We start from the raw sequence: 13,762 nt of genomic DNA on the forward strand, positions 1-13,762 counted from the left end.
TTCTGGTTTGCTGAAAACTGTTTGCGGCAATCTTTTCCTCGCATTTTTTCGAGCTGGTCCGACGCGCAGCAGATATCAGGGCTTTCGATAAAAATGCCCCTCCGTCGATCATTCACCGACACGAGGAAGATGGGGAGGAAAAACCGAAAAGCCCGAGGTACATGCAAAACGGTCATTACGCCCGCGATGCGACGAGAAAACTCTGCGGCGTGTTCCAGCGGGGAGTAACATTCGGTTTTGTTTTGCTGGTGCTTGAACATTTTCCAATTCGACAACATCGTCGGCCATGTAGTGTTTTTCCCCAGTCGCGGCGGGGAGTGGTAAAAATATGTGCGGGCTTTGGTGCCCCTCCCCACTCTCACGCCAGTCTGCTTACTACCCGTGAGGCAAAAGGAAAGTCTCCGCGAGTGCGTGGAAGAAGGAAGGAGCGTTAAAAAATACCACGGCGAAGAAGTCGGCGAACGCGAGCACACACACACACATACACAAACACATACTAGACTTTCCCGTTTTTCGCGCCAAGGTAACACCAGCGGCGGGGTCCGCACTAACGGTTGCGTTAGTCCACGTCAAGGTCATGACGAGGAAGGATCGGCCTGCGAGCTGCTCTACTCGCGTACTCGCGTACTTTGCGACTGTGTTCGAGTTGGTGTAGCCTTGCGGCGTGCAACCCGGTTTCGCGTGTGGTTTGTTACAGCTAAGGATATATGAGACGGTTCTTGAGATTTGTGTTTGATTTCGGTCACTTTCGGCAATCCGCGTGCACAACGGTGTGGTCTGCGCTGTCGTTGCTACAAGCGACAGAAAGCGAAGTGGACAACAAGTGCGCGCCATTCGTCAATCGATCCATCCCTCTATCTCCTCCCCTTTTCTCTGTGTTTAGAATCGCGAAGAAGGACCCCGCACCATGGCCGAGCGTGTAGTGCAAGAATGAACCATTCACCCAGGAACCGGTAGTTTGGTTCCAGATATATCCCGGACGGTCTCCAAACTATGGTACCGACGAGCGCCGCACCATGAAGCCTATCACGTTCGAATCGATCCGGAATCTGCTGAAGACGAAAAAGAAACAGAAGGATAAGTCCAGCATCGACCAGAGCTTCAAGCGCAGTGACTCGTTTAAGCGCATCAGCATCCGGAAGAGCTACCTCGAGCGGGGTCGTAAGCGCAATGCGGCGGCCGTACTCCGTGGCTCGACCAAGAACCTGGTCAACATCAACGAGTTCGAGGATCAGGCAAAGGTGGTCCGGAACCCGACGGACAAGTCGAAAACGAACGCCAGTGAGCCTGCCGTGCCGGACTATGTCCAGGGTGGTCACGAGGACGCAGGCTTGAACGCCAGTGGTTCGTCGTCGATTCCCAAGCGACTGTTGGGGTCGTCCCTTACGCCGGAGCTATCGTTCGAGGAGAAGCTCGAGTCGAACGATGCGTCGCTTGACGAAAAGATCCGTGCGTTACAGGAGATCAACGATCGGTACATCAACGAAAACCGCGACTTGATTGAGAAGACGTACGAGGTCTCGCGAAACGTGGAGAAAGTGAAGATTAAGAAACCGCCCAGACCATCTAAACAGTTCCAGCAGCAGCAGCAGCAGCAGCAGCAGCAGCAACAACAATCGTCCCAGTTGCTGGAAGTTCCCAAGAAATCCCGCGAAAACGAAGTACAAAGCAGTGATCTCAGTGGTAAGCCAGTGTCGGCCTCCGGTAACGTGCCGGAGCAGCGGCTAGTCGTTCAATCGAGTGGAAAGCACCTTTCCGCGCACGAAAGTTCTGGTGCGAGAGGCAGAGCGGCAAAGAACGTTTCGCACGTCAACATCAATGTCAGCTCGGACGCTATTCCCGAGGAGGACGAGGCGCACGAAGGCAGTGTGCGCGGTAAGTCGGTCGATGATACGGCGGACGACAAGTCGTTCTACAGCATTAGCACGTTCACGATCGAAAGCAACAATACGCTAACGAACACCGGGCACCACAACAACACTAATGCATCGTCGAAGAAGTCGTTCCGGGGTAGTTTCACCAATGGGACGGGTAAAACGGCCACCGCCAGTAGTAAAACCATCGCCGCCACCACGACAACAGCGACCACGACGGAACTCCCGACCCTTGTCACGATCCGGACGTACTGCGAACCGAACGCTTTGATGCAATCGACGACCCACGTCAACGAGCGATACCTGGAGACGAGTTTTGATAGCTGCCCCGAAGAGTCCGTTGTGGCGGGCAGGAGGGACGGAAGTCTGAAGCAGCCACTTTTGCGCGTTTCAAAGGACGCACCGAAAAGTCCCTCGTTGGACGGTGATGTCGCCGAACGGCAGAGGAGTCCCTCGCGGATCCCGCGCATAAACACGCAGACGTTCAAGATGATCCGCAGCAAATCGCGCGATGGGATCGTGATACGCATTCCAGCGATGGACGATGGTCAGGAGGGGGACGGACGGGAACAATCGGGGGCAAAATCGGACACCGGTGGTGGTGGTGGTGGCCTGAAAGGCTCGGAAGATAATCTCAATCGACAGTTGAGTAACGATTCGGCGCTGGATTTGATCGACGTTGACATTAAGGTGGACGAGAAGGATCTGCTGCGGCGGCACGGTTCGGCACAAAACTTGACCGTCAACGGCTCGGGGCTGGTGGGGGCGGGTGGCGGTGATACGGTGGAGCTGAAGAACCAAAAGAACAAGTACCGCAAGAAGGCAAAAAAGGCGTCCGTGTCGAGCAAGACGGGCACACTGGATGGAGACGCGACGAGCACCTTCAAGAGCCACGAAAACTTCGACCTACAGCGTACACCCAAAGGGGTGTCGGAGGGTGGTGGTACTCCCAACGCCAACGGCATCCCGGAGCCAAAGTTTATCTTCCCGAGTAATTATTTCGAGGAGGAGAACAACATCTTCTACGATCAGACGCTGTACGATGAAGCGGAGCTTCCGTCACCGGAGAACAGCATTCCGTACGCGCTGCGCATTAAGGAGAATCCGTTCACGAAGAACAAGGAATTCTACTCGATCAACACCGGCCGCATCTGGAAGCAACTGAACCTCGGACAGCAGGAGGAGGACCTCTCCATCCTATCAACGCCCGGGCCACGGTTAGTGCCGCCGCCAAAGGTGAAGAATGAATCGTTCAAATCGATGTCTTCCCGCGATTCCGGCTTTAGCCTTACGCTAACCAAGCCGAAGAATCTCTTCCGCCGGAAGTCGAAGAAGGCAACCCTGTTGCAGCGCCGTAAACCACCGAAACTGGCCGTAAGCCGTGACGGTTACTTCAAGCGGGTAATGGTGGTGCAGCGAAACTCCTCGAAGCGCAAGAAGTCGATCCGCAAGCAGCGCGTCCCCGGGCGAGATATCTTCCGCGAGCTGTACGATGAGAACTGGAGCAAGCTTGGGGACGGGTTCGGGGATGAAGTGAGTGCGGCCGCATCGGCAGCGGTAGCTGATAGCACCCTGGAACCCGAGGCACCCGATTTTGCGCGGGACTTTGAAAACTTTTGCAACGATCGCCGGTACAACCAAGAGATACACGATCTGGAGGCATTCTATGAGGAGCACCTGAAGCGCCTGCGCCATTACTATATCCAGAAGAAAAAGATGAACGAGGCAGCTATTAAGGAATTCTATCGGGACTATGGCGCTGGTCGGGCGGCTGGATCGGGTGATGCTGCCGCACCAGGAACGGTCGCGGTTACTTCCGGTCCGGAGGTGGATGAAGAGAACGACTACTACGATACGTTTATTGTGACGAAGAACGAAACGATACGGTTCAAGAATAACGCCCTCCAGCAGCGGTACTTTCAGCAAACGGACGCCGGTTTGGAGTTTGTGTTTCCCCATCCGGACAAGCGCAAAGGTAGCTCCGCCTTACCGGGCGGGAAGTCGTCCAAGTCGATCAAATCCACCGGTTCTGCAGGCGGCAACCATAACACCGGTACGACCGCTAGTGGTCGGAAGCAGCTTTTCCACGAGGTTCGCCCATACGGAAGCCCTCTGGAATCACTGAACGGAGGTTCGTCCGCACTTGGGCACTACACCGAGGAAGAGTTCCTTCGGGCAGAACCGTCCCTAGCGGCAAAGGCCATCGTCACCAGGTATAAGGAACCAGTGATGTCGTCAATGGCGGCCTTTAAAAGGTCCATTTCTGCTCCATTCGGTGATAGCAACTTCCAGCTAACGGCCCCTGGGGACGAGCTGAAGCGCATTCGATCCGTTGGTGCGATCCAGAATGAAATCTCACTAGCCAGTATCTTTCCGTCGGTGAATGGGGATAAGGCTAGCGATCGTCATAAGTACCTCGGTAAGGAAGCGCTTGCGGATGACGACGAGGATGATGACGACGATGAGATCGAGGATCACGACGAGGGCGATGACGATGACGACGATGGGGAGTTCAGCGAGAACGAGTTCCTGATCAACAGTCTTGGGGACAATCTGTACTGCGTGCGGTGCGACAAAATGAACAGTGACTGTGAGTGCTTCGAAGAGTCGGGTGATCGGGCGATGGTACCAAGCGCACGGAAGAACTCTGGCGAACCGCTGGCCAGTAGTAGACTGAACTGTAAGGGAGCGAAAAGGGTGCTGGGTCCAAACGGTGAGGTGGTGGTAGTGGTAGGCGAAAAGGCCGACGAAAGGCGCACAAAGGAGGAACACGGTAGTGAACACACCAACGAAGAGGAGGATGATGAAGACGATGACGACGGCCAGAATGATGAGAACTACTGTGATGTGTTCGATTACAATGATATCAGCATCATTCATGTGAACCACAAGAAGAAAGTGAAGCGAAAAAAGTCCAAAAAGCGCACCGTCCGGAAGAATCATTCCACGCTGAGGCGCGGCAGCTACTGGGGTAAGTTGAACATGCAAGCTCACGAGTTGTATGCACCTTCGGACGGACAATGGCTGCGTTAAACCGTCTCACCGATTATGACAATTTTATAGCATACATTTTTATGGCGCACTTTCATTTCCCTTCGAGCTGAAGGGTTGCTGCATCCATGGGAGCCCGTTTGTAATAAATCGTCAAGGAAAAGAGTACTTGGCAAATTTGTCCGTCCATTTTTTAGAGACCTGTACCAAAAATGTTGCGATTGTCAATTTGTTTTGACCCACGGGTGACAGCTGAATGTCGGAGAGAGGTCCATTTCGGGGTAGCTATTTCGACCGTTTGGCATAAATTAGTCCGTCCCCTGTGGGCGATCGTTGTCTGGTTGAGTGACTTTCTAGCTAGCACTAAAGGAAAATCTGCGTGAGTCCAAAATTGCAAAACCTCGCGAAATATTTCACCAGAAGATGGCAGTCATTAGTGTTCAGCCCGGCCCAACCCTGGCTGCCCATATAATCCGACCCAACAAACGTCTAACAAATGGCGGTAATCGGGTATGATAAGTTGTTTTGGGCTACTGTAGAAATAAACAACAAAACGCAAAACCGCCCGTTACGCCTCCTGTACAAGCAAACAAAAACAAGACGGAATCAATTTTGAGCAACACGCACCGTCGTCCCACGTCCTCGATTTTGGTTTGTGTGGCTTGTGAGAGCTTCGAAACTGATGGCATTGAGCGTCTTTAGTCAGGCATAAACCCGTTGTATGAAATCGCAACGGAAGCAACAGGTCCGTTCACACCTAAACGCGGACGACGGTTATAAACCGAATGAAAATGGTACCGAAGAAGTTATCAACAACAAAATAAAGCACACATCTGCATTTTAAATGTCTGTCACTACCCGCCACAAGAAGAAACAACAATAGAAACCATTGAATGGAAGCGACGAGAAAAGCTAATTGATTGACGGAAAAACGTTGCTAAATGGTTAACGGTGGTAGTCATGAGATATGCTGTTGTTTTATCTTTAGTTTTGTTTTGAATGTCCATGATTTCCACTAAGTTGAAATCCGTGCGTACTAATTGGTTTGGTTGAACTTCAGCTGGAGAAGAAATATACCCTTTTGTAACCTTGACTTATCTTGACAGTAAAGATTAGGTTAGCGATTTTGTAGATTGTTATGTTCATTTTAACATTCATCCACTGTTCTGCTTTAGCTGATTTTTATCTTTTCCCATAGTTTATATTTAGTTTAGAGGATTTAATGTGTGGTCGAAAGGAATTGGTATTATGAAATTATTTTTAGTTTTCTTTTCTTTGTTTGTGTCACGGTAATTCGGTGTGTGTTTCCTCATTCATGGTCATACACGTCTCTACGAGCTCCATTCATTTCCTTCCTTTCCTATTTGACGATTTTTTATTATGCATAGGTGGATTTTGTCTACTTTTTTTAAGCAAGACATCCATATCACGCAAACGGCGTTTTTCAATTTGTCTAATTGGATGTTATGCCATAAAATCGAACGAGGTCGTAGAATTAACGGATTATCACATGAAAGGTTATTGAAAAGATAGAATATTTTATATCACACTTGGTTATTTGAGTTTACCATCCAACAATATAGCATTTGGTTTTGTTTTTGACCGGTCGTTTTCAGATTATGATCGAGCTTATACAAATAAACTTTTTATCATAAAAGTTATTTTTCCGAGTCTTTATTCTTTTGTTTGAATCATCGTCAACTGGATCACAGTCTACCTCGTCTGTTAGTCAAGGTCAATGCAGCGCAAATGTGTACTGTCTGGAGAGAGGAGTGGCTTGTGCTCTTCATGCCCGATGGGAAGGAACAGAAACAATTCATTCGTTCCGTATCGGCCTCCAAGGCAACGCACTCCGGTTAGACAAGCTGCTGGGACCCTCCACCTATGCAAAATTGATGCTGTGGAGGGCTGTGGGCGTAAAACAGGCAAACAGAAACATGCACACACACATACACGAGACTGCCAACTTGCCGCCCTCGGATTATTTTACCAGGCCTCGCCGGCCGAAGACTTTGCTCATTGACTTGTTAAAACGAGGCGAAATAAACTGTCTTTATACGATCCATAAACCTATCAAACGAACCTGTAGCCGCTTGTTTCCTGTCACGATAAGCTTGCTTTGCTTGTGGTTGGTTGGCCTCCGCCAAGCTTTAATGTTGTAGTATTAAAATGATGAGATTTTCAATCTTCTCCTGAACACTCTTTATAGCTCCCAAGATGAATGTAAAGGGAGGTTAATTCAGAATCCACGTGTGTGGAATTTTATTGCACACCTTTCTAGGGTAGGATAATTCTCAATCTGTGTCGTTCAATTTGGTGACTTTCAACAAATCCTATCATCAAAGTTTTCTCGTCAGAAGAAGCCTAATCCTACGCTCCCTTTATGCAAACCCAATGCTGATCGTAATACATAAATTCCTAGGCGAAACTGTTTCATATTTATGTCCCTTTACGAGTTCTTTGGGAGTGTCTTTAGAGAATGAGGATTTGGGATTGCAAATGTTGCTTCATCGATTATGCATCAGAGCTTTACCCAATTCTACCACCCCCTGGTTTAAGAATCAATTTTATTCCATTCCTAAGACGTTGATGAATTCTCTCGAGGAGTGGCACGATTTATGGATTAAAATTTGCGACGCTACCTTAAATGGGTTGCAGTCAAAGGACCCCTTCCCGTTTGCCAACCGATCTACCGCTGAATCATCGTCACGAAACGTTTGATTAAGCAATTTTTCGCCGTTTGCAAAACTTTGATTTTCCAATCCCTCCGATGGCCGCACACGCAAGTTCTGCACACGCAACCGCCTCCAGAACCAGATTGTTGATTGATCCGCCCAAATTTGAGCAAATCGCTCGCCCTCCAGGAGACATTTTTGCATGTCAACCGAGCCGCCAAAGAGTTATTAGACGTTGAGTAGTCCCATTCTTGAACTGGGGCTAGTGAACCGGTGGTTGCGATTGCGTCAAACGTGCCAGCTCCCAAAACGGGATCGGAAGAAACCGGACCAACTCCGTGACCGAAAGGTGTTGATGATTGATTGCCCCCCAGCGAGCACCCCGAACTGCCGAAGTAGAGGGTAGAAGTGTACTGCTCTTCGCCTACGACACATTTCTCTTTTGCAACAAAGCTCCAGTCTGCATCGGATTGATTCGATTCCGGTGTCAGAATTTCAAATGCCAGTGGCCTGACGTATCTACGTTAGGGGCACGGTTCTGCACGAGACCTAATACAGAAACTTCAACCAACGGTTGGTGATTCGGTACAAGAGACCCTCCAATATCTGGTGGGTTTTTGTTTTAATTTGTGTGCGTCGCTTTTCTTCTGTCTTACCTTTTCTTCGTAGAAACAATTGTTTCGTTTGATTTTTTTTTTTACTTTGAAATGGTGATTTTCGACATGCTTGACCAATGGTCGAATACTTGTCGTCTGTGGGAGCGACAGTATCGGCCAGCCAGGGTGAAATGGTTCAAACGAACCATTACGAATGTCGTACCGTAACGGACGGCCCTGGTTGGGAGGCGGTACTGAGAGTTGCTCCGGGCAAACCACAGGAATTAGACCGGTTGGTAAGCTAAACCGCGCCGGATCGGCTTCCCACTCGCCAGTGAAAGAGAGTAGGAAGCGTAGAACTCTATTACCAACTCACTGGCCCGCGGAAGAACTGTGACCGGGCACAAGCCCATCCAGTCCGCAATGAGCTGGGCGAGAGCAACTCGACTTCATTCCGCTCGGCACACTTAACACTATTTAACCGTAGCCTGTAGAGCTGTGAAGCTTTACGTAAGATGTCACTGTTTTTGTCGATGCACTGCAACTGCTGACTAAATAGCGCAATGGCCGTACGGGCATACGCCGCATCAGCTGCAGCAGCACCTGCAGCCCGTGTATTTATTTTTGCCGTTGTGCAAAAGTCAACAATTGGCAATAATTATGCCGACAGAAATTAGACACGTCGGTACATGGAACCCGAGTTCACGAGCTTCGGCGGAGTGATTACACATTTCCGCGACAGGCAAATTATGCCTTCATTAACTCGACGAGGAAGCTATTTTGTGTCCTTTGAATGGTGTGTTTTTTTTTTCTGAAATACAGATGTTTTGTGCTTAAAGATGTTATGAGCAAAGACAAATAAAATATCTTGCTGCTTGATACAAATAACTAAACAGAAGTGATAATCATGAAAAAGATGTAAACCATTACCACATCTCCCTAATGTCACCTTCTACCCACATCGCTTTGCTCTTTTATTTTATTTTTTCAAACAAACCTATTAAGATCGGGCAAATTGAATCACGTACGACCAATTTTAGGACTCACGGTTATTGCCACTAGGGAAAAACAAGTTTCCCTTTTAGCAGGTGCTAAAACATGTTCTGCTTATTTGTAAAATCGATAATCGATCAGCCCGTTGTGCGTGATGCACTGTTCAACGTCAAGGTAGTCTGGGCGGGCGTGATAAAATGTGCGTATCCTTTTACGAGCTTTATTTTGTCGGCTTCTTGCTTTTGTTTTTTTAATATTTTCCACTACCGTCGTTGTTTAAATATGAACTTATGTTAGCTTAAAACTGGTGAGCTTTTGCTGACGTTGATGCCGTTTTGTGTAGTTGTGTAAAAAAAAATCATTCGTTTGTTTAATGAGTAAATGAATCATAATGGGGATTCTCCTTGACCTGCAGACACAATTTAGTTCTATTCTTTTCCTTGCAATCCTGCCCAACCTTTGGGATAGGGATTGGCTTTCGTTAACTGAATCACGATGAAAATAATTCATTTGAAAATCTACATCACGAAATAATAACATAAAAAAGAGGCAAAAAGAAGCCCCTCGAATGGTCATTCACTGCGGGCAATTTTTTTGTTTTTCATCGTACGTCTCGTTGTTCAATTGTTCGTTCATGAATAAAACAGCTCCACCCAAAGGTGCACCTCGGTACAGCTGTGTTCAATTGGATGCGGCTCCAGTCCAACGTCCGAACGAGGATGTTCCCGTAGGCTGGAGAGAGGGAGGTCGAGGGCCCTCCAGTTTTAAATTGGCTCCCCATTCCAGCGGCCCACAATGTGGCCCAGCATGATAGCGTACAGCTTCATCAGCGCCACAGGCGGCGCGCTGGAGAACTTAGTGCGACCCACGGTACCCTCCCGTTGGGTTCGCCCTCCTAGGCTCCTCTGTGTGCGAAACTGTGCAATTAGCGAACATTAAAAATTCCAATAAACAACTAACGTTGGTGCGATTTCTTTTTATTTTGCTGCTTTCGCTGCCTCTGACAAAACAATGCACCCCTAGTGTATCATCCCACCGGTGTTGTAGGTTGCATGGTCATGTTGTGCGAGTTGGTTGGGAACTTCTGGCCGTAAGAAGCTGCAGCTCAGAACGCCAGCAAGTGGCTATGCACAATTTCTGCACACGCAATTCCCCGAGCGTGGGCAGGTCTGGCCAGGTTGGACTGGTTTGTCCAGAACTTGCAACAGCAACGATATGCGAAGACGATCGGCACGAAGAGGGACTTGCCGTATCACCGTTACGGTCATCACCATCTGCATAAAGCTGCTCATTATTGTTCGATGTCCGATCCGTTCCTCGCCGGAGCACTAGCACCATAAGTTTGCAGTTTAAATCACACCAACGGACAAGGGCAGAAAAATCATGGCTCCCATGGCGCTGGAACATATCGGGATACTCCTTGCGTCGTATGCTTTTGTTTTATAGAGCTGTTGAACTGTTGAAAAACTCTTCAACTAACGGCAGTTGGATCTTCCTCGTGATTCGTTTGGAGTCAAGGTTAGGATCGTCTCTTTTCTACCCACCGATATTTTCTCGACCGAACCTTACGTCTCGGTTTACCTGGTGAAAAGTAAAAGACTCTGGGATATTGCGCTTGGCGTACGAATGGAAGGGAAACGATTCGCTTCAAGGGGGAATTAATAATTTGTGGACTTTAATCAAGGTTTCAGCCTATCCGCATATCCCCCGCGGGGACGACACTACATGATGAACCCTCCAAACTCGCAACCGAAGACCTAATTCTATGGTAGCAAAAGCAAAAAGTACCATAGAATTAAAAAAGTACCCCCGTTAGCCTAGCCACCACTGACCTCCGGTAATTGGTTTGGGCAATGAGTTGCAAATTATCGAAATGAGCGAACACACGAGCGATCGATCGGGTCGAGCTTTGGACCACGGCGGACGGAACGGATCTCGGCCATGGATATTTGGAAAGTAGCGAGCTACTGCAGAAGCTGCAAAGAACTTCGTACGGGAGCGTCTATCGGAAGCCGAATCGATCGAGATGCTGATTTATTCATCTCGGATGTGTAAGTTACAGTGGATCAATGCGGCTATGGGTTTTTTTTTCCCTCTTCTGCTGTTAGGGTTGGTAACTCCAGCCTCTCGCGGACCACTTCCCTAGCGCAGTAAACTAGTTTAGGAGGGCAGCGTGGTTACTCCCGCGGTCTAGTGTTTCCTCTTCCCAGCCCACTTCACGTGCTCCGACTAAGTAAAATCGCTTACCGCTAAAACCACCGCACAAAAGCCATCTGCCATTGCGTTTGGATGCGGGCGGAAATGGTGGTCAAATTTAGCGTGGAAATTAGAAATCTACCTCCCCGGTTTACCTTCTCCGCATATGGAAGTGGTTGCGCGTTTGGTGGCCGTGAATTTCCGTTGCATTCGATTCCCGTCCTCCCGTTAAGGTGGGCGATAGCTTAATGCCATTACCACACCATTCCAAGCTCATTTGGGATGTTTCCCTTACGTAGATCTTCAGGGAGTTGTCTAAAAAAAGAGGAAAAATATTTTCCACCGTAAGCGCATCTCCTCGTTGAGGTTTGCGTTCGCTTTCCACAAATGTTTCGTCGATGCGAGCGATTTTACTGCAGGGTGGGAATTATTGATCTAGTTGCGAGATGCGTTCACTCAACGCCATCGCCCCGAACACACTCCGACGACGGATGCTCCAATTAGCATGGAGAGCAGCACCGCCGTGCATTAGTAGAGCGATTTTTCGCACGATCCAATCTCCACCCACAGCCCACCCGATGAGAAGAAGTGATGCTTTCGCGCGCATCTTACGATCGACAGCTTCAACGGGGCGAAGAGTGTGTCTATGTGTGCCATTCGCCACATTACGATTGATGAGCGTCTTTTCCTTTCGTTGCTCCTTTCATGAATGCCTTGTGGAGGCATACTTCTTCGGCGAAGGTTTTTCCGAAGGTTCGCGACGGAAAATATATAGTCAAACCACTGTAAAGAACTAACCTAGGGGGCCATCATTGGCCAATGGGCTATTTGCTTCTCGGGTTTTAATTCGTAGTTTGCATAGAAGAAGGGTACTCGAGCAAGGATGCACGTTGAACACGCGTTCTACGCCGAACCATTTGCTCGCCATGAAGGACGGGTTTTTTTGCGCGACGTGTGCATCATATTGGTAATTTATTCATGTTGCAATCTGTGTGGGTTGAGGTCAACTACATTCGGTTTTTGATTTACTTTTACAGGTACTATTTTAGAATCGTCCAAATTAAATAGTTATAAATTTAGTTAAGAATCTGCTGTTGCATAGTTTTAACTAATTCCTTTTTTTTTCTCTCTCCTTCTCTTCCCACTCACAGGTGACATCACTCAAAAAGGATACGAAAAGAAACGAACAAGACTCTTGCAGCCATATTTGTCCAAAAATGTGCAGCATGGTAAGTGACGCTTTTATGTCCAAAAATTATCTAAAAAAAATACCTCCTCCCACTCTAAAATCTTCCGCAAACGCAAACCTGTGGATAGTAACTAAACAAAAAAAGTACATCACGTTATTTAACATCGGATACCACCCGGCAGCGAGCTCGGTGGGCTTATGATTTACGAGCCTCTCGACAGCTTTCCGAAAATGCATGTGTGGGAGAGCGTAAATGATTAAATTGCGTCAATTAACACACGTCCGATTGCCTAAATCTGGAGGACCTTGCTTTGTCTGTACCGTGGACGCTATTAATCAATCAGATCGGAAGAGCTAGGTCGTTTGTTACCAAACGAGATGAATTCCGTGCAGTTGTGGCCAACCACGCAATAGCAATTCTTTCGGCGGTAACAGACTGATTTATTGGATTAATCTATAAGTATAAGATTTAGAGATCTTCCTTCCATTGTAAGGAGTTGGTTTAAATGTTGGAAATTACAAATTGTAAGGTCAAAAATGTATGTTTTAGAATTCTTTACCAATTCAAATATTACCTCTATTTTTTTTTATACAACGGCAATTTTCCACTTTCTTAAGCAATTAGATCCTCGAATTAGCTCAATTCAAAGACAGGAGACCTTGTTATATGTTATTCCTATCACACTACGGTAGGGAGAATATATTAAAAAAGGTCAAGAATGCGGAAAAACAAAACCTGCATGCAATCATGCGCCATTCGCATGCAGACCAATGCGTGTCGTTAGTGTGCTGGTGATATGTTCAATAATTCTGTACATTACGGTGTAATACTGATTTATGGTGGCATCATCGGCCTGTGAAAGATTACGCGTCAACGTTCAAATGCCAAGCCGATCGGGAGGAGGATCGTCGACCGACGCGAGATAGTTCGCTAATGTGCGGCCAATGCCTTTGAACATTTAATCCCTCTAGCGGCCTCTAGCTTTTAGCTTAAAACACGCCGCCCCGGCTGACGATGACAGTACGAAAGAAGTGTTTGCGAGAATGAGTGGATGGAAATTTGTAAATGTGTACAAGAGATTGAGCTGCTGCTCGATAACATCTTTCAAAAGCACATTAACGTTTCTGTGTATATGAACGGTTGGTATAAACTCCCACTGTTCTTTCAGCTAAATTGTAATTTTAACTGCTTTTTTCCTCAACGATTGGGTCTGTGGTGCAATACGCACCACTCACCTTTCTCGCGTA

The 13,762-nt window shown here is 47.8% G+C and overlaps 1 protein-coding gene across 1 annotated transcript in view; it reads left to right on the forward strand.

Moving 5' to 3' along the window:
• The first annotated feature begins 1,016 nt into the window (after nucleotides 1-1,016).
• Nucleotides 1,017-13,762, forward strand: part of LOC131285707 (disco-interacting protein 2) — a 32,046-nt gene continuing 19,300 nt past the window's right edge. The window contains exons 1-8 of the mRNA XM_058314562.1: nucleotides 1,017-1,693; nucleotides 1,787-2,049; nucleotides 2,083-2,469; nucleotides 2,503-2,586; nucleotides 2,653-3,877; nucleotides 3,941-4,592; nucleotides 4,671-4,845; nucleotides 12,477-12,554. Coding sequence (XP_058170545.1) covers nucleotides 1,017-1,693; nucleotides 1,787-2,049; nucleotides 2,083-2,469; nucleotides 2,503-2,586; nucleotides 2,653-3,877; nucleotides 3,941-4,592; nucleotides 4,671-4,845; nucleotides 12,477-12,554 — 3,541 coding nt within the window. The remainder of the gene's footprint in view (nucleotides 1,694-1,786; nucleotides 2,050-2,082; nucleotides 2,470-2,502; nucleotides 2,587-2,652; nucleotides 3,878-3,940; nucleotides 4,593-4,670; nucleotides 4,846-12,476; nucleotides 12,555-13,762) is intronic.

This window comes from Anopheles ziemanni, chromosome 3, assembly GCF_943734765.1.
Source record: "Anopheles ziemanni chromosome 3, idAnoZiCoDA_A2_x.2, whole genome shotgun sequence".
NCBI classification, from domain to species: Eukaryota; Metazoa; Arthropoda; class Insecta; order Diptera; family Culicidae; genus Anopheles; species Anopheles ziemanni.